General features: G+C 37.0%; 1 protein-coding gene across 16 annotated transcripts in view; it reads right to left on the bottom strand.

Annotated features, from left to right (window-relative positions):
- Nucleotides 1-5712: 5712 nt before the first annotated feature.
- Nucleotides 5713-20047, bottom strand: part of KDM6A (lysine demethylase 6A) — a gene marked incomplete at both ends in the record, with an annotated part of 215479 nt that continues 201144 nt past the window's right edge. For 13 of the 16 annotated variants that reach the window (XM_080719442.1, XM_080719452.1, XM_080719455.1 and 10 more), the window contains 4 exons: nt 5765-5794; nt 7090-7260; nt 9909-10035; nt 18987-19128. In XM_080719442.1, the coding sequence (XP_080575568.1) occupies nt 5765-5794; nt 7090-7260; nt 9909-10035; nt 18987-19128 (470 nt within the window). Of the gene's footprint in view, nt 5795-7072; nt 7261-9908; nt 10036-18986; nt 19129-20047 lie in introns of all 16 variants that reach the window. The other 3 variants (XM_080719450.1, XM_080719444.1, XM_080719454.1) reach the window with 1 other exon arrangement.

The following is a 20047-nucleotide window of genomic DNA, read 5'->3' as shown; positions in this document are numbered from 1 at the left end:
AGGCACATTCTACCTCCGAGGTACACCCCCAGTCCTATTTTTTTTTTTTTTTGAAACTGAGTCTCACTGAGTTACAAAGGACAGCTAAGGCTGTCCGCGAACGGCGATCCTCCTGTCTCAATTTCCCATATGCTGGGATTACAAGTGTATTCCACCACGCCCAGCTTCAGATTCCTATCTTAAACTAGACTGGCAAGTGGTAGATTGAATTCAGAAAACTGTGCATGAATAATCTGTGCATTATGGTCATTCTATTTACTATCTTCTCACAATTTTTTGAAGTGCCATTGTTTGATTTTAGGATAGGAACAACTTATGGATATCATTGACTTAAAACAGGAATTTCCCTTTCCTTTATCATTCCTATTTCATTGAATGCATCTGATAATTTGCCACATCTCCTTTCTACCACTATTGCTGATACTCATGAACCTAAACTCACACACTTCTAAGACTGCAAACATTTAGGATATGATGTTGGAAGGCAAATATTACTCCCCAAATGCTTTTTGCAAAGTCTAACACACTATGCCATACATCCTGGTTTGCCCAGATCAATTCAAACTGGGGGCTATTGCTCAGCCCAATTATAATAGTAACCCCTTTCAAAGAGGTCCTGATTTGGACTAGGATAGTCAACTAAACTATAGATTATTAAGTTTAAAGACATCTTAAAGAAATACTCAAAATGAAAAGGCTCTTCCAAATATGATCATGGAGCAGACACTCAGCAATCCCTTCTCTACAGTGGGAGCACTTGCTCTGGAGTTAGATTATGAGCTGGAGTCTTGGCTTCATCACTTAAAAATTATGAAGCCTAACCGGGCATGGTGGCACATGACTGTATGTAGTCCCAGTACTTGGGAGGCTGAGACAGGAGAATCACAGGTTTAAGGACAGCCTCAGCAACTTAGCAAGGCCCTCTGCCACCTAATGAGATCCGGTCTCAAAATAAAAAAATAAAACAGGGTTGGAAGTGTAGCTCAGAGGTAGAATGCCCCTGGGGTTCAATCCCTAGTAAAACACACACACACATATAATCCCTAGTAAAACACACACCCTTCATACTTTGCACAAGTTACATGATGTTCTTTTGACTCAACTTATCAGTAATAATGGGGATAAAATAGTACTTTGAGAGTCATTGTGAGGCCTAAACAGGAAAGTACCAAGCACTATGCTCTACATAACTTCTTAGTACATGGTAGGCATCTTTTGGTCACAATAAAGAATATCATTCTTATTTTCTTGTTCAATTGAAAAGTATGTCTTCCTCTTAAAAGATAACCAGAGTTGCTTCAGGATATATATACAAAACTATCACTATTACACAGAATCTTCATGATGCTTACGTGTGGTCATCTGTTTACTATGCACTTAAGACCAGTGGAATTCTTTCTTTGGAACTCCTGGAAAGGCCAAACTCTCTCCTAAATTCCTCTTCTCATTAAGGTAGAATCAGGTTGATACTGCCCTAAAAGAGCTCTGGCAAATGTCACCAACAATCTTATGAAATCCCAAAGCAATCTCTTTACTCTTCATCTTTGGAACATAGTGTGGTTATTTTTTCAAAAGCCTGTCTACCACCACTGTTAAGTTTTTTTCTAGGCTTTCTTTGCCTTGGCAGTCTGCTATTTATGTGCTTATGTTCTGGTACTGCGTGTTTGTTCTCTCCTCACTTTATAATTCCTATATGACATTGTTGGCCTTAAGTACCACCCCTATGGACAGCCAGATACAGGTTTCTGGACTAGGTTACCCCTAATTCCAGACTAACATAGCAACTGCTACTTTAAGAAATTAGATACACTGGGTGTGGTGGCACACACTTGTAATCCCAGCATTTGTGAGGCTGAGACCGGAGGATCGCGGTTCGCAGACGGCCTCAAATACTTAGTGAGGCCCTCTGCAACTCAGTGAGACCCATTTTCAAAATAAAGAATAAAAAATAGGGCTGGGTGTGCAGCCGAGAAGCAGAATTCCCTTGGGTTCCATCCTTAGTACTGCAAAAAAAAAAAAAAAAAAAAAAAAAAAAAAAAAATATATATATATATATATATATATTAGATATCAGATGGGCTCACGCTTGTAATCCCATATACTTGGGAGGCTGAGACTGGAAGGTCACAGGTTTGTGTGGCCAGCCTCAGCGAGGCCCTCCGCAACTTAGGAGACCCTGTTTTATAAAGAATAAAAAATAGGGCTGAGGGTGTAGCTCAGAGGTAGAATGCCCCTGAGTTTAATTCTCAATACCACAAAAAAAGGAAAAAAAGATATCCTACAAGAAGTTCATTATTATTTCCCTTCAGAACTCCTCACAGATACCTTATATTCTGGTTATAAGTACTCTCACCTACCTGGAAGACAGTCAATGAGTCCTGTGGACTTGACTTTTGTCTTCCAAATCCATACCTTCACAATATCCAAAGTGAAAGCCTAAATTAACTCTTCCTTGGAGTTCTGTGCTTTAAAAATCCTGGTAACAATCCAGAAGACAGATGAAATGGTCAGAGGCAGTAAGACCACTGCAAATCCAATGGTCTTTTTTTGCTTAAATCATTAACTAGAGTAAGTCTAAAAATTTCTTATGGCAGAGACAGGTTCCCAACATTGGGCACTTCCCCTTTAGTTGTCTTTTACAACTCTTTCATCCTCTTGGTCAATTTAACTACTTTTAATTTCCTAAATCTTGCCATCAGGTGTAATGATGTAATCCCTGCTGAAATGCAAGCCCCAATTACCACTCACCGTTCCCATTACCTCATAGGCTTTGCATATTTACATCTCCCCATTTTAGGTGTGTATCTGGAGGGTAAGGAGGACGCACATCTCATTCATAATCAGCATGAATATGTAGACTAAATGAAAATCTGCATAACGATTTTAAAATTTCATTAACTATATTCTAGGCAGATACTTCTTTGGTAAATTCATGACAATATGTGATCCTGAATATCAGTCGGCCAATTATTAGTATTTTGAAGGTTCTAATTGTCAATTTATTACTTTGGAGAAGTGACTTAGGTCTTACTGCAAAATGCAGAAGCCAAAAGCTTTTTATTGATTTAACTTGGTGCCAAAGAGAACCCAATTTAGTTCCTACTTTGTGGATCAATATCTGCTCTATACGTGTGTGTGGTATTGGGGATGGAACCCAGAGGCATTCTACCTTCGATTTACAACCTCAACCTTATTGTGAGATAGGGCCTAAATTGTGGAGGCTGGTCTTGAACCTGTGATTCTCCTGTCTCAAACTCCCAAGTACTGGGATCATAGGCATGCACCACCATGCCTGGTTAGCATCTGTTTTTTTTTTTTTAATTATCACTTCTTTCTCTGAATGTATGGACTATGATGCAAACTTGTTCTATTATTAAGATATCTGGATAGAGTATGCCTTAATGGGACTTACCTATACAATGTCTAATTACATTTCAGAGTAATGTTGATTTTTATTCCCTATTCTCTATCATTCAAAAACTAAAAGTCTCTGAGTATTTTTCACTTCTGATCCAAATATGAATTACATAAAATTTTCCTCAAATGTTAACTTCTATGAATTTACACAATAAATGATCTTAACAAATCCCAGAAGATACTGTATCAGTAAAATAAACCAGAACAGGTAAGAAACATTTAGGTATAGCTTTAGCATGCTTGTAATTTTTGCTTTTTGACAGTTGGCTTGTAATTTTGTTTGCAAAAATGTTTGTCTTGAGTTCTTTAATTCTATATTACTTCTGGATAGGCGATTTTAAAAGAAAATTACTTAAAAATATTCATGGTTAAACATCCTGAGCAGCACTTAGACAGGCACTCTTACTCAATAACTAAGATAGATTTGGAATTATTTCTCTCTAAATTATACATAAGAGATGATTGCTGCTAATAGATATTTAAGATTTAGCAAATTATTAACTGAATAAAACATCTCTGTGCTTTCAGCCTTCAAACTGTTTCTAGGAGGACAACATACTCTAAACTATCTGAAAGGGTACTTGATTAGTGCAATCAGCATGGCATTTCACCAGATAGGCACAAAAATTCTCTTTACACACACACACACACACACACACACACACACACACACACACACACACACACACTGTTTCTCTATTTCATTTCATAGCTTTCTCTATGTCTCTTCACTAATGCTTCCTAGAACATTCAATGAAAGAACAAATACAAAATGAGCCTAAGTGCCAAGTGCTTCAGAAAATGGAGGTATGTATAAATGCAAGGTGCCATTACTATAAAATGAAATCATACTGTTAATTAGAGATGCTTTGTGAATGCCAATATACCTTACTGTATACTATAGATATGGATGGAATTTGCAGCAGCCCCCTGCCCCATGTCATGCAAATAGGAAAGCATGAGATTTCAAAATTGCCTAACTTTAAAAAAATAAGTCTCTTGATTTATTTGCATTCTAAAATAGAGCCCTTTATCCTAGAACCCCTTTTTCCATATAAAATGCTACTAAGCAATGTACAGGATTTGTCAAACCAATATAATATTCCCTTAAAAATCTTGAGTTCAATCAGTATTTGTTTTCTACTATTATACTACATTTTGGCAGCAATTGTTTATTGGTCTGTCACTGCAGTAATTGCAACTTAACAATAAACCAGTCTGACATTTTAGGTCTTGAAGATACATACCATATATATTTCTTTAAAAATAATCATACTTTTGTAAGCAATACTTTACAGTAGACACCTCAAAAATCTACCATAGATGTGAAACTTAAAACGAGAAAAATTTAAGTTCTAAATCTTTATACATATATATCCAGATTTCTATATATATTATATATACATACATAAGTATATATAAAATATATATAATCAGATTTGAAAAATGAACAAAAGCTGGGCACTGTACATAAATTCTTTTTAAAACTCAAACAATAGAAAACTCTTTAAACATTAAACAATTTTAATAAAAGTTTCTGTACAATGCTAAGCAGTTTTATTTACACATAGAAAATGTAATAGGAGTAGTGTTTGAAATTACAGAACTCCTTAAAATTTCAATGGCAGGTAAATCTGGAAAAAATAACAGCATTCCATTCACAAATATTTTCAAGCAATAAATATGTATTTATAAATAGTGTAAATTTACATCAAGATTAGAAACAAAAATCACAAATCTGAAGTTTATTCCTTAGTCTATGTGCAATCCATTATCTTTGTGACTTGGCTGTTAATTTTTTAATGTTTTATTTAGGAACCAAAAGTGTAACCATCATGGTTTCAAAACAAGACAGAAAAAACATAAAAGCAGTAAAAAAGTTTCTTACCTAACTTTTCACATTAAAAAAAAGTTGACCAAAGAAAGACTTAAAATTGCTAACTACCTTACAAAGAAATGACCAGCTAGGCTAGTATTTTTTTCCAAGGAAAATTGTGAAGGAGAAAAAGATAGATGAAAACAAATTCATCAGCCCAGAAATAGAGAAATATAAAAGAGGTTGTCTTCAAGTCAGTAGTCTGTATGATGTTGCCAGTTTTGTCAGATATATACAAAACTTGGAAATTATTATTTTTTTCTGAAGTTCAGCTGATTAGCTTTGTGAGAGTCCTGGAGTAGGAGTGGCATTCTCCCTGTCCAGTTGGTTGACACTCCGCACTTGGAAGGTTGCATAGACACAGTTTTCAGCCAGCAGCCTTACGAGATAGCTACAGAAACCAGTGGTGCAGAACTGGGTTACTTCCTGAATAGCAGGAATGGTCTCATGTTTAATGTCCTTGGAACAATATCAAGATGAGGCGGATGGTAATGGAGGAGCCTGAGAACAAAAGTAAGGTAGGTTATTTTGGCAGAGAAATTGTTATTATTGTTCCCTAGCTCATGGCTACAAACATATAGTCTGTTTATGATTCAGGAAAGTTCAACATTCTAGTAAATGGCCATTTTTCCTAAGAGTCTAGGACAATTGCCCTAGCTACTGTACCTGCAGTTTTCTGTACTTTTTCACCACTTGGTAAAAACCTCTTGGAACATTATATAGGTTACCACTTTCTTTAGATTGCTTAGAAAACGCTCTCAGAAAATAAAATTTACTAGGGACTTCCTTCAGGATTTATCTCAGGTATAGATAAAATATTTTGCTCAAAATATCTCAGATAATCTTTTCCTTCTTCAAGAAATATGGAAGATGATACAAGTAAAAATATTAAAGGTAAATGAAAAAATTTTTTGATCACACATTTGTGAGAAAAATACTAAAGAAAATTAGAATTCATAAATTATGTCTGTGTTTCTATTCATAAAAGCTATTAAACTGTTAGAATAGGATGCTTTCCCCTAAACAACTGCCGTCTGAATTGTTGGGGGAATAGGGGAATGGGGATTGATCTCAGAGGCATTCTACCTCTGAGATATACCTCTAGCCCTATTTTTTATTTTTATTTTGAAACAGTGCCTTGGTAGGTTGCTGAGAGTCTCGCTACTTGTTGAGGCTGACCTTGAACCTACGATCCTCCTGCCTCAGGCCATTGCCCCAAGTACTGGAATTACAGATGTGTGCCACCACACCTGGCTCTGCTGTTTGAAATTAAAAACTGTGCAATTTATAAGCATACCTAAATTTCATAAGGTTATGTAACGTACCAGATAGTTAAGCGCCATCAAATATTCCCATGAGGATAATACTTATAGCAAGTATAAAATTTTAAATAGATATAATCAGCTCTAAAGACAGAAATACATGTAAAAACACACTTATAGATTCATTTTGTGAGCACTAAGAAGCTACGTACATAAACATTTTATCAACTGAGACCAAAAGACATAAAAGATAGATAGTGTTCTGATGAACACAAATATTTAAAAATGTGATTGTTTGAATATTACTTAGCCTGGTCTCACCAAGGAAGAAATATGAAAATGACATATGCCAACTTCATAGGAATAAATATTTGGAAGTGAAGGAGGAGGGGATATGAACATATCCTCATGCAGTATCTGACAAGCCAAAAGAAAATTTAAATTTTTCATTACCTCCTATTTATCAGGAGGCAGAACAAACACTGCTGCCTCATAACCTAGCTAACTATGTACTCACATGTTGATTTCACTTACTAATGTAAATTGGTCATAGACTTGCATCAGGTCCTCCATTTTGTACTGTTCTAGCACCACAAAATTTTCCAGGTTTCCACTTGTTTTTCGTGCACAATCTTGGCAATGCACTATGTAGGTCTTTCGAGAATTACTCTCGTTAGTGACAAAAAGCAGATCAAAAACCTCCACCTGTTTTATACAAAAGAAAAACACATTAAATAGAAATGATGGTATTTATTATATTACCTTAGTATATACATGAAATTCTATTTTAATGGAATTGTGGACAGTTATTTCTGGCTAAGAGTAGGTACTTGTGTGTGAGAATCTTTATGTTGCATCAAACACAAAGACATGGTGGTAAGGCATATTTAGGGAATTGACCTACATGAGAGACATACTAATGATAATCTTTGGCAAAGCCTAATCCAAAAGTTTGATACAGGTCAGCATATTTTCATTGTAAATCCAGAATTTTGCTTAGACAAACATCAAAACATACTTATTGAATGAATATAATCTGATTATTTACAGATGAGGAAGAGGACGGATAAGTGACAGTGCGTATTCAGTTTCAAGTTTCACATTAAGGAGTATAAGTACAAACAGTATATTCATTAGCATAGCATGATTCCAGAAATACTATTTCCCTCATTTTTTTTTTATTTACTTGCTTTTTACAGCACTGGGGATTGAACCCAGGGACATTTTATCTCCAAGCTACACCCTAAGTCCTTTTTAAAAATTACCCTGACAAGGTTAAACAAAAGTAAAATAGAAAACTAATTCAATCATTTAAAATGAAGCTCAGAGCTGGGTGTGGTGGTGTATGCCTGTAACCCCAATACTTGGGAGGCTGAGACAGGAGGATCACAGGTTTGAGGACAGCCTTGGCATCATAGCAAGACTCTCAGCTACCTAGCAATACTCTGTTTCAAAACGAAAAATATGCCAGGTGTGGTGGCACATGATTGTAGTCCTAGTACTTGTGAGGCTGAGACAGGAGGATCATGTTTCGCGGACAGCCTCAGCTACTTAGTGAGAGACCCTGTTTCAAAATGAAGAATAAAAAATAGGACTGGGGATGCAGCTCAGAGGTAGAATGCCACTGGGTTCTAGCCCCAGTACTGCAAAGAAAACAAAAAACAAAACAACACCAGAATTACAAAATTTCAAGATTTGCAAGAAATCAATATCCTTATCTCTGGCTTAAATCTGAATTTCTTCAATAGAAAATTCTCATGAAGTTATTCTTTTTTTTTTTGGCAACCCAGGGGGCATTCTACCTCTGAGCTACACCCCCAACCCCTATTTTTTTTTTAAGTCCTTTTTGTTTTTGAACAGGGTCTCACTGAGTTGCAAAGGGCCCCACAAAGTAGCTGAGGCTGGCTGCGAACTGTGATCCTCCAGGCTCTGCCCTCCCGAATGCTGAGATTACAAGCATGCGCCACCACGCCTGGCATGAAGTTAATTCTTAAAATCCTAGAATTCACCACTTTTCCCATGATAATCACAAGCACTGGCAGGAACCTAGTGATCTCAGCTAGAAAACTGAACATTCTTCAACCTGTTCCTTATTTCTTCCACTTAACAATTACTGATTTTCATATTCTAAATTGTTTTGAATTCTTCTCCTTTAATACTCTTATTGCCAGATTCTTTTCCAGGCCCTAGATAACAACTCTTACTTAAAACCACCACAACAGCTTATTACCTTTGTTTTCTCCAAGATACACATCTAACTTGCTTGGCCTGTTCAAAAAGGTTGTGGCTTCAATAACCTCACAATAAATATCAAATTCCTTAAAAGATGTTTGAGAAGAATTTTCTGTTTGTGCAGTCACATTGTACTACTCATCCTTTTCTAAAACCATTCCATTTCCCCATTTCCCTTATTCCCTATACCACATGACAGGCTACCTCTAATTCTCACCATTTTGAGCTCACTGAAACCATATTTTTCTTTCAAGGAATGCTTCAAATGCTAATACTTTAGTGCGCTCTTTGGCCAATACCAGGAGGGAAAATTAAGACCATTTTCCCTCAGCATTTTTATAACAGTAATGCCAACTTCACTTTCATCCTGGTCTCATGTACATTATTATTTTTGAACTTTTTTTCTCATGTATATTATAATTAGCTGCTTATAACTTGACTTCTCTGAGTAGAATTTAAGCTCCTTCAGAGCAGGAACCACATCTTCTTTGTTCCTGTTTGAGGAACAAGGGATGTATGAAAAATGTATTGTGAATTGTTGAAAGAGGAGTGAACATTGATCTGCATGGAGCTATACCAAGCTACATCCAGTTAATTGGCATCCCTTAACATCTAAATTGTTCCCAGTCTAAAACCTGACTAAAACTTCTATCATCTGTTAAAGATCTATCAGATATGGCTGGGCGTGGTGGCGCATGCTTTTAATCCCCGTGCTTGGGAAGGGGAGAGAGGAGGATCGCTCTGCTCTGGTTCGGAGCAAGCCTCGCTGGCTTAAGAGACCCTGTTTCCAAATTAAAAAAAATATATAAATAAAATAGGTCTGGGAGTGTAGCCCGGAGGTAGAAGGGCTTCCAGGAATCCCAGTACCACCAAAAAAAAAAGAAAGGAAAAAAAAATCTATCAGATAAGTGACTCTGTTGTAGATACTTTTAAGGTTAACAAATATTAAATTTGACTAAATTTTAATACACATCTAATAATAACATGTGAACGCCATGTTAACTGCAGGAATACACATTATACTAAGTATAGAAAACAATTTTAAAAAACCTAGATTAAACACTAAAAGTGGAAAGGCAAGAAGCATTACAAAACAACTACGGATAAGAACAGTTACTTACTTCACATATGCTACAGTAATGAGCTGGTTCTTCTTTTGTCCGCCCATGCCATATAATCTCTTTTCCTGCAGCAATGAGAGCCTCCCTCAATGTCTGACACTGCTTCAGAGTTCTCAGAAGACAATACCTATTGTAGGGGAAAAATTACATGTGATCAGCAACTGAACAGTGAATGCCTTTAGAATAAAACATATACCAATTAGAAATAATGCCCAGAGATTTGGTTCTAATGTCTGAGACTTGATCATTTTTATTTTGCCAATTTCATAGATATTATCAGATTTAAAAATATAAGATAATGCTCAGCAGGTCCAATGATAATAGTAATCATTTAGGGATATAAAGCAATAAAAAATAAAGAATACAAACAGAAGGCATGCATTCAGTATTTCACTTACATTATGCCATATATGGCCCTTGTGCAGCCCAATTCTCTTTTTTAAAAAAAATTTTTTCATTGGTATATTGTAGTCATACATCTTAATGGGGTAAAAGATGGTAGATGCATACATGCACACATCACTCATTTAGCTCTTCTCTAATTACCACCCTATTCCCTCCCCCTCCCTCTTTCTCGTGTTTGGCTTACTGATTGACTTTAATATGTTTGTGAATGTACATCATGTATGTTAGAGAATTCTCCCCTCATCCCCCTCAGTTAGGTCACCTTATTTGCTCATATATGGTTTCTCCTCTTTCATCTAGAGTTCCTCTATGACCCATTTTCTCCTTAACTTCGCATATTAGGAAGAACATCCAATTTTTTATTTTATGTGACTGACTAATCTCACTTAGCATAATGTTCTCCAGTTCCATCCATTTCCCTGTAAATGACATAACTGTGTTCTTTTGGGTGAATAAAATTCCAATGTGTACATATCCCATAGATTTGTAATCCATTCATCTGTTGATGGACATCTTGGCTGGTTCCATAGTTTGGCAATTGTGAAATGTGCAGCTATGAACATGCACATGCATTAGTTTGGTAGTTTGGTTTCCATTCTTTTGGGTAGATACCCAGAAGTGGTATTGCTGGATCATATGATAGGTTCATTCCCGTTTTTCTAAGGATCCTCCATACTATTTTTTTTTAAAGTGGTTGCACTAATTTGCAATCCCACCAACAATATGTTTGTGTTTTAAATGATTGCCACTCTGGTTGGAGTATCCTCCTGTCTCAGCCTCCCAAATGTTGGGATTACAAGCATGCGCCACCATGCCTGGCTCCACAGTAGTTTTGATTTGCATCTCCCCAATTGCTAATGATGTTGATCATTTTTTTCAGACACACATTTACTGGCCATTTGAATTTACAGAAGCTCTTCAGTTTAATGCAATTCCACATGTTGATCGTCCTTTTAATTTCTTGTGCCTTTGGGGGTTTTGAATGCAGGGGCATTCTAGATCTAATCTACATTCTCAGCCTTATTTATTTATTTATTTTTTTGAAACAGGGTCTTGCTAATTTGCTGAGGTCTTGAACATGTGATCCTCCTGTCTCAGCCTCCAAGTATTAGGATTACAGGCATGCCACCACACCTGCGTCAGAAGGGTCATCTCTATCTTACAAATAGGAAGCAGGGGCTTAGAGAAGCTAAATTTACATATTCTAAAGCTATTGGAGCAGTTGAGTTTCCGGAAAAAGAGTTCCCCAGCACATCCTGCTACCTTTGTTGCCATTATGCTTCACAGCCAGCGCTATTTACTGAAGTCTCTGAAACTGTGAGTCCCAATAAATCTTTCCTCCTCTAAGTTTTTTTTTTTTTAAATAAGTAATTTGGTCACAGCAACAAGAAAGCCAAATAAAACAGAAATCAGTACTGAGGAGAAGAATGTTGCTATCACTATCCTGACACTGTGGAAGGTCTGGGGATGGAGCCCAGAGAAGCCTTAGGATGCTGTCAAGCTCAGAAGACCAGAATGCAGGTAGGAAAAGGAACATGAAAGACTATGCTGAGATTTCAGATGGCAAGGAGGACTCCATAAGGTATTGGTCCAGAAGATGCACATGTCATGTTCTAGCAAAGAACTTATCTGCATTTTGCTCGTGTCCTGAGACAGTGAGAGGCTGGATTTAAAATTAATGCACTAATTAATCTGGATGAGGAAATAAAAAAAAAAGTGTTGAAACAGTGGCACGGGCAATGCTGGCATCTTATACCCAATTTTACTATGACAAAGGGAGCAGAAAGCAGGAGAAAGATTTTGAAACTTGCAGTTTAGCCAGAAAAGTCCATGTAAAATTGGGGCCAGAGAAGGTGTGGTCCTGGAGAGATTATAATCACTGAAGAGAAGTACTTTGCACAGAAACAATGGGCATGATACTTTGAAGGTATCTTGGAAATCAACAATCCACTCATCACAGGATGAAGGCTATGACCATGAAGATATGTTCAACAATAGAGATTTTAAAAAAGGCACTTAGATTTTGCCCCATTAACCTATGTGTAACTACCCTTGTTTTTTGAAATGATCTCACTAGGTTGATGAGAGTCTTGTTAAATTGTTGAGGCTAGCCTCCAACTTGTGACCTTCCTGACTCAGTCTACCTAGTACTGGGTTTACAGCTATGTGCCACTGGCTAGTGGTGGATCTTGGCACAGACATATACTGGCTTTGCTGGAGTAAATGAGGTATGGAGGCTTTCCCTCAGATTTCAATAGATAGACTGTGTGGACAGGACAGGCAAAATGTGGCAGGGTTGGAATCCCTTCAAGCAGGCCCCAAAAGGACAATTTGTGAAGCTATGAGGGTGAAGCCAAAGTTGCAAGGGGAATTGCCCAGACTAAGATGACAAAAACATGGAACATCTGCTGAGGAAAACTTCTACCTGCCCATGATGGAGACTGATTAGGAGAACAACCAAGATGCCCAATTGCAACCAATCACACCATATGGGTGGAGCTGCCAAGACCCGTTGGGGATTGCATCTCACTGTTGTGTTCCCAGGATGCCAGACGTGGAGATATAAGACTTAATGTTTGCCTTGCTGGACTTTGGTACTGTTCCAGTGCCATTCCTTCTTTCTTATGGCCCTATCTCTCCCTTGTGGAATGCAAATGCTTACTCTGTGCCACTGTACATTGGAAGTATAACTTGCTTTGTATTTTTACAGGAAATCAAAGCAAAGCACTTACCTTGAGTCTTGGAGGAGACTGGAGTTTAGACTTTTGAGCAATGCTACAACTGTAAAGACTATGGGAACGCTTGGTGATGGTCCAAATGCATTTTACATTGTGAGATGGGCATGAACTTTTCAGGGTCCTGGGGTGGCATATTATGGTATGGATATAGAATGTTCTCTAAAAAAGGTCATGTATGTGCAAAACAAAGGTATCTAGATGTGAAATAATCAAACCATGAGGCCTTTTAATTTCATCAGTGGATAAATCCATTGATGGATCATTAACTTGAATGTATTTAATAAGTGGTAGGGTGTGACTGGAGTAGGTAGGGGATTATTTATGTCTTCTCCTTGCTCTCTGCTTCCAGCCTCCATGACATAAGAACAGGAGCCCTCCACACACCCTGCTACCACGGCTGCCATTTATTGCTTCAGGAACAGCATGGACTAAAACCGTGAGCCCCAATAAACCTTTCTTCCTCTAAACTATTCTTGTCCAGTACTTAGTCACAGCAATAGGAAAGGAGACTAAAACTGCTCAAACCACAATGTACTGTGTTGTCAACATATGTATAACAGAGTTTTATCACACATATATTAAAGCTCATTCGAAAACACAGTGAGGGCAGGTCAGGAGAGAGAGGAAGGGAGGTAGGTGTTAGGGAGAGAATAAGAGCAGAAGAGAAGACCTGGACACAATATGCATTTGCTATTTCTAGAATCAAGAGTTGCCCTGAGCTTCTCATAATGAAAGCAGCTTACCATGCTGAATATGATTTTATACGTGAAATTTGGCATATGTCATACAATATGACCTTTTTACGTAAGCCAACTATCTTGCCTAGTGCTCAGCTGAAGAAAAGAGACTCATTCTTTCACTAGAGGAAAACATGACTGTATTGATTTAAGGAGACATGATATGTAGGTACACTCTTTGGATTGAGGTATTTTTCTGATGGGGCAAGAGTTTGGTTTTAGCTGGCTTTAGGTGATATTCTTTTTTCCTGTCCCTGTCCAGGCATTTTCATCTTTCACACAAAATACATCCCTTCGCACAACACACAACGTTAAAAGACTTCTCAGATTCTGTGGCCTGGAAAAATTCCAACATTTGAATATATCACTGTATTCCTTTCAGCCTATTTATTTATATGTACTAATGGGACCTATAGCAAACATTTATATATCTTCAGCGCCTAGACCAGAGTCTTATATTTTGTCAGCAAATACTAAATGAAAGAATGGGAGCAATGTTGACTGGTAAAAAGTACATTTTTAGCAGTGGCTGAACAAAATGCATATTAAAAAGGAAGCTTATAAAGCAAGAACTCTGAGTCTGGACATGTGGTTAACAAATACAGTTGTCTGACGATAAATAGAACTTGCTAAACACATGTCATGGCAATCCAAGCTGGAAGTAGAATTCCTATTTTTTTTGGGGGGTGGGGGCTGGTGGTGGTATTAGGAATTGAACCCAGAAGCATCCTACATCCAAGTTATTCTCTCAGCCTTTTATTCATTTATCCATTTATTTATGTATCCATTATGTGCCTGTGTGTGCTACCGGAGATTGAACCCAGGAGCATTCTAACTCTGAGCCCTGTTTTATTTTTTTATTTGGAAATGGGGACTAAGTTGCTAAGGGCTTCACTAAGTTGATGAAGGTGGCTTTAAGACTATGATCCTCTTGTCTCAGCCTCTCAAGTACTGGGATTACATGGTGTGCCACCATGCCTGGCTTTTTATTTTGAAACAGGATCTCTCTAAGTTGCTAAGGGTGGCCTTAAACCTGCAATCTTCCTATCTCAGCTTTCCAAGAACTGGGATTAAAAGCTGGTGCCACTGTATCTGGCTCAAAATTTTAAATATAATGAGCAATGTAATGAAGGTTCAAATAATTATGTCTTTTGCATTACTAGGTAAAATGGAGTACAGATACACATCTAAACATGCTAAAGTTAAAATGTTACAAAAATATAAATAGCAAATCTACTATCAGTAGAAAAACACCTAAATTTTGTGTGTCCAATGTCAACACACATTATTACTAAGATAATTCAAATATTACAAAGACAATTAAACATTTAAAGAACATTAAGAAGGACAATGATTAATTGAATGGAGTCTAAAAGGGTAGCAAGAGCCGGGCGTGGTGGCGCATGCTTGTAATCCCAGTACTTGGGAGGCTTAGATAGGAGGATCCAGATTCACAGCCAGCCTCAGCTACTTAATGAGGCCCTCTGCAACATTGTAAGACCCTATTTAAAAAAAAAAAAAGAATAAAAAATAGGACTGGGGCATAGCTCAGAGATAGAATGCCTCGGGGTTCAATCCCCAGCACCACACACATACACAAAAATTAAGTAAAAATAAAAGGGTAGCAAGTATGGTAAAAGTGGGATAAAGAAAGGGAAATACGACAGCAGTGAATACTGTTTAAATTATCAAAGATCAGGCAGGAAGAATAATGTTGCCAACAATTTTTCTTTGGTTCCTTTTCCCCTTACTCCACTACTGAATTTATGAATATGTTTTCTGAGCTTCAGGTCCACAATAGTCCCTAGTTTGATCCCTCTCTCCACCTCCACAGGAAAATCTTTAAGTTGGTCTGTAGTACTATTATTGCCTCCTAACTGTCCTATTTCTAATTTTGCCCTTGGAATCCATTCTCTACTCCCCCCCCCCCCAATTTTTTTCTTAAAACTGAAATCTGAACTCATTCTTACCCTGGGGGTATAGGATTTTATCTTTTAAATCCTTTAATGGTAACCTGTAACTTTAGAACAAATGTATAAAGTTTTTACCTATGTCTTAAAAGTACATGTACAATCTTACTCTGGTTTATGTTTTTCGATCTTTTATATTGGCTTTTACCATCCTTTAAGGTGATTTGAATTAGCATTTAGTTCATACTTACCTCCAGGTTACTAAACATCTTTTGTACATTTAGGTCACTCCCCCAAATAATACCGAACTTTGCTATTTAAAAAGTATCATTCTGAGATTAAGGAGATAGGAACACTCCATCCTGCCAATTATATTTATAGAAAGATTATGGCGTTTGGCCGGGCGTGGTGGTGCATGCTTGTAATCCCTGTGCTTGGGAGGCGGAGACAGGAGGATCGCGCAGGTTCGAAGTCAGCCGCGCTGGCATAAGAGACCCTGTTTCAAAAATATAAAATAGGTCTGGAAGTGTAGCCCGGAAGTAAAAGGGCTTCCAGGAACCCCAGTACCACAAAAAAAAAAAAAAAAAGGAAAGATTATGGCGTTTAACATTCAGTGTTTTAAGGGATTTGTACATTATCTATGATTTAAGTTTTGTTCTTTTTGGATCTCTGTACCTAACTCCTTTTGCCCAGTATTGAATGAACAGTGCAATAGTGACTATGTTGTAAAGGACTATCATGAGATAATACACAGGCAAGTCACCTTTCCCACATAATTTTTGTTTGAATATGATTCTAGATTTAGGTTGGAAATAATTACAATAAGCCAGGATTACTTTCAAAAGATAGTATTTTGAAAACAACACATGCAGACCAAATTAATATACCTGAGGGTGAAATACTGAATGAAAATGCTATAAAAAAAAAAGACTAAAGCAAACTTGTTAGTGAATATAAGGCAGTATATTCCAAAATGAGATTTTGTGAACAATTCTTTTTTTTTTTTGGTGGTACTGGGGGTGGAACCCAGAGGCTTTCTACCTCTGGGCTATACTCCCAAACCTATTTTATACTTTATTTGGAAACAGGGTCTCACTAAACTGCTGAGAGCCTAAGTAGCTGAGGCTGGCTTCAAATCTGTGCGATCCTCCTGTCTCAGCCTCCCAAGCATGAGGATTACAAGCATGCGCCACCACACCCGGCGTGAAGAATTCTTCAAACGGTGATCATCAAATAAGTTGGGAAACACATTGTAATTTCTTTCTCATTCACAAAACATATCCATAAAATGGTATCTAAAGAATTTTTTTGTGTGTGGTGCTGGGGATTGAAACCAGGGACATTCTACCTCCAAGCTATACATACTCCCAGCCCGATTTTTTGTTCTGTATTTTGAAAACAGGGTCTCACTAAGTTGCAGAGTACCTTACTAAGCAGTTGAGGCTGGCTGCGAACCTGTGATCCTCTCGTCTCAGCCTCCCAAGTACTGGGATTACAAACAAGTGCCACTAGAATTTTACAAAAGTTTAATTTAAAAATGATTTTGGAAATAATGAACTTGTCTGATATTATTTAAGCCATCACTTCACATATTTCTGTGTGTGTGTGTGTGGTACTGGGAATGGAACTCAGGGGCCCTGTACCTCTGAGCTACATCCCCAGCCCTACTTTTTATTCTTTATTAAGAAACAGGGTCTCAAGAAGTTGTGGAGGACCTCTCTGTTACTGAGGCTGGCCATGAACCTGTCTCAACCTCCCAAGTTCTAGGATTACAATCATGTGCCACCATGTCCAACTCTCTATAGTTCTTTGATTACAATTACCTACCTTTTGGGGGAAGAAGTAGTAGTAGGAAACAAAATTTAGAGTAACACTGTTACATAGAATTGTTTGAAAATATTACTTCTAAATAGATTTACAAAATAGCTAGAATAGAAAGTGTGACAACATTCAACATCATTGACAATCAGAGAGATACAAATGAAAACTACCCTGAGATTTCACCTAACTTCAACTAGAATGACCATCATTCAAAACACAGACAATGACAAATGCTGGTGAGGATGTAGAGAAGTGGGAGCTCTTAATACATTTTTGGTGGGACTGAAAATTAGTGCAACCACTTTGAAAAACAGTATGGCGGATCCTCAGAAGAATTGAAATGAACTTACCATATGATCCAGCAATACCACTTCTGGGTATCTACCCAAAAGAATGGAAACCCAACTACCAAACTAATGCATACACATCTATGTTCATAGCCTCACAATTCCCAATTGCCAAACTATGGAACCAGCCAAGATGTCCATCAACAGATGAATGAATTACAAAACTATGGGATATATACACAATGGAATTTTATTCAGCCATGAAGAACAAAATTACGTCATTTACAAGGAAATGGATGGAACTGGAGAACATTATGCTAAGTGAGATTAGTCACAAAAAGTAAAAAAATCAGATGTTCTCTCTAATATGCAGAAGCTAGGGAGGAAAAGGGTCAAAGGAGAAACTCTAAACAAGGAAGAAAAAAACATAGATGAGCAAATAAGGTGACCTAACTGAGGGGAGTGGGAGTGGAGAAGACGACAATTCCCTAATGTACATGATGTACATTCACAAATATATCAAAGTCAATCACTAAGATAAACAGGAGAAAGAGGGAGTAAATGGGGTGGGAATTGGGGAAGGGCTAAATGAGTGATGTTTGCATGTATGCCTCTAACATCTTGTACACTATTAAGATGTATGACTACAGTGCACCAATAAATAAATTTTAAAAAGTGTGATAACAAATGTGAAGTTCAAGGTACTAGATAAGAATTTATATGAATTGTATTAAGTATTTAAACAGCTGAGAAGAGGGAAAATTATAAGATGGGTAATTCAGACAATAAAAATTTAACCCTTAAGTCAAATCCCTATATTCACGGTTAATTCCCTTGTAATAGTAATTATTCTGTGATCCTATTATCCCTGCAGTTACTAAAAGCAGATTTTTAATATTAAAACTCAAGTTCTCCTGGGAAATCAGGTGGTGGAGAGAGGACAGGGAAAATATAGGAATGTGAGCCTCTGGTTTAGAATCATTTGTGCCTGTTTCCTTCTCTACCATAGTGGGCTACTTGGAAGGAAAAGTATTTTTAACATGTGGATTCACATATTACATTTTGCTACATTTCCAGACCATTTTGTTTTAATGTCAACATAATACTTTGATGAAAATAAATATTGAATAGTTAACACTCCCTAAAAAGAGAGACTACAGCAATTTTAGAAAGTACTTACTTAATCATTTCAAAAAGCTTTGGATCTGAGACCTTGATATTTCGTGCCATATTCCAGGAAAGATGAACCATGGGTACTATTGACTTTACACTTTGCAATTTGTTCCATTCGTACCGTTCCACTGCCAATTTATACTGACAGGCTAAGGAAAAAAAGATAGTTATAATCCAACCCAGAGTATCAAAAGATATTAACATAACCATTATCGCTCTCTTAGATGATACCTTCAAAATTAATTCTGAAAACAAAACACTACAAAATATTTATTTATTCATTTATTTATTTAGTTAGTTAGTTAGTTAGTTGTTCTGGGGTTCCTGGAAGCCCTTCTACATCTGGGCTACACTCCCAGACCTATTTTTATATATTTTTTAAATCTGGAAACAGGGTCCCTTAAGCCAACAAGGCTGGCTTCGAACCTGCGTGATCCTCCTGTCTCCTCCTTCCAAGCGCGGGGATTACAAGCGTGCGCCACCATGCCTGGCCTAATATTTATGTTTTATGACAATAACAATCATACAAAAGAGTACTTTCTATGACTATATACCAGGCATGGTGCTGAGTTAATTTTTATCCATTATCTAATTTAATTATTACCATCACCTTAATATTTTTGTTATCCCCATTATATAAATGAAGAAACTGAGGACTAGAGAAATTATATATAAGTTGCTTAAAGTTAACAATGAGATCCCAGTCCAAATCCAGGTCTTTCTGGCTCCAAAGGCCACATTCCTAACCTTATTTGACTACTGCCTAAAGGCAGGCGTAATTCAAACAGATTTTGACATAACAGGGTCATGTATATGACAGATAAAAATCTGAAAGAATAAATTCCTACTCTGCTTTCTCCCATGAAGGGTTTCCTTTGTAAAACATAATTAAGCACTCTATAAACACAGAAATTTGCAATTTTCTTAGGTCCATGGTATTGGATTTCATGTGTTAACTTGAATTTAATTTCTTATATTATAAACTGAAATGTGATACAAGGGGACACTCATCCTCCAAAATTTAGTCAGCAGTACTTCAAGGGGTCAAAGAATATACTAATCATATGT

Source organism: Muscardinus avellanarius (genome assembly GCF_963383645.1).
Source record: "Muscardinus avellanarius genome assembly, chromosome: X".
NCBI classification, from domain to species: domain Eukaryota; kingdom Metazoa; phylum Chordata; class Mammalia; order Rodentia; family Gliridae; genus Muscardinus; species Muscardinus avellanarius.
The sequence above is the reverse complement of the archived record's forward strand: the minus strand, read 5'-3'. Positions and strand labels throughout refer to the sequence as shown.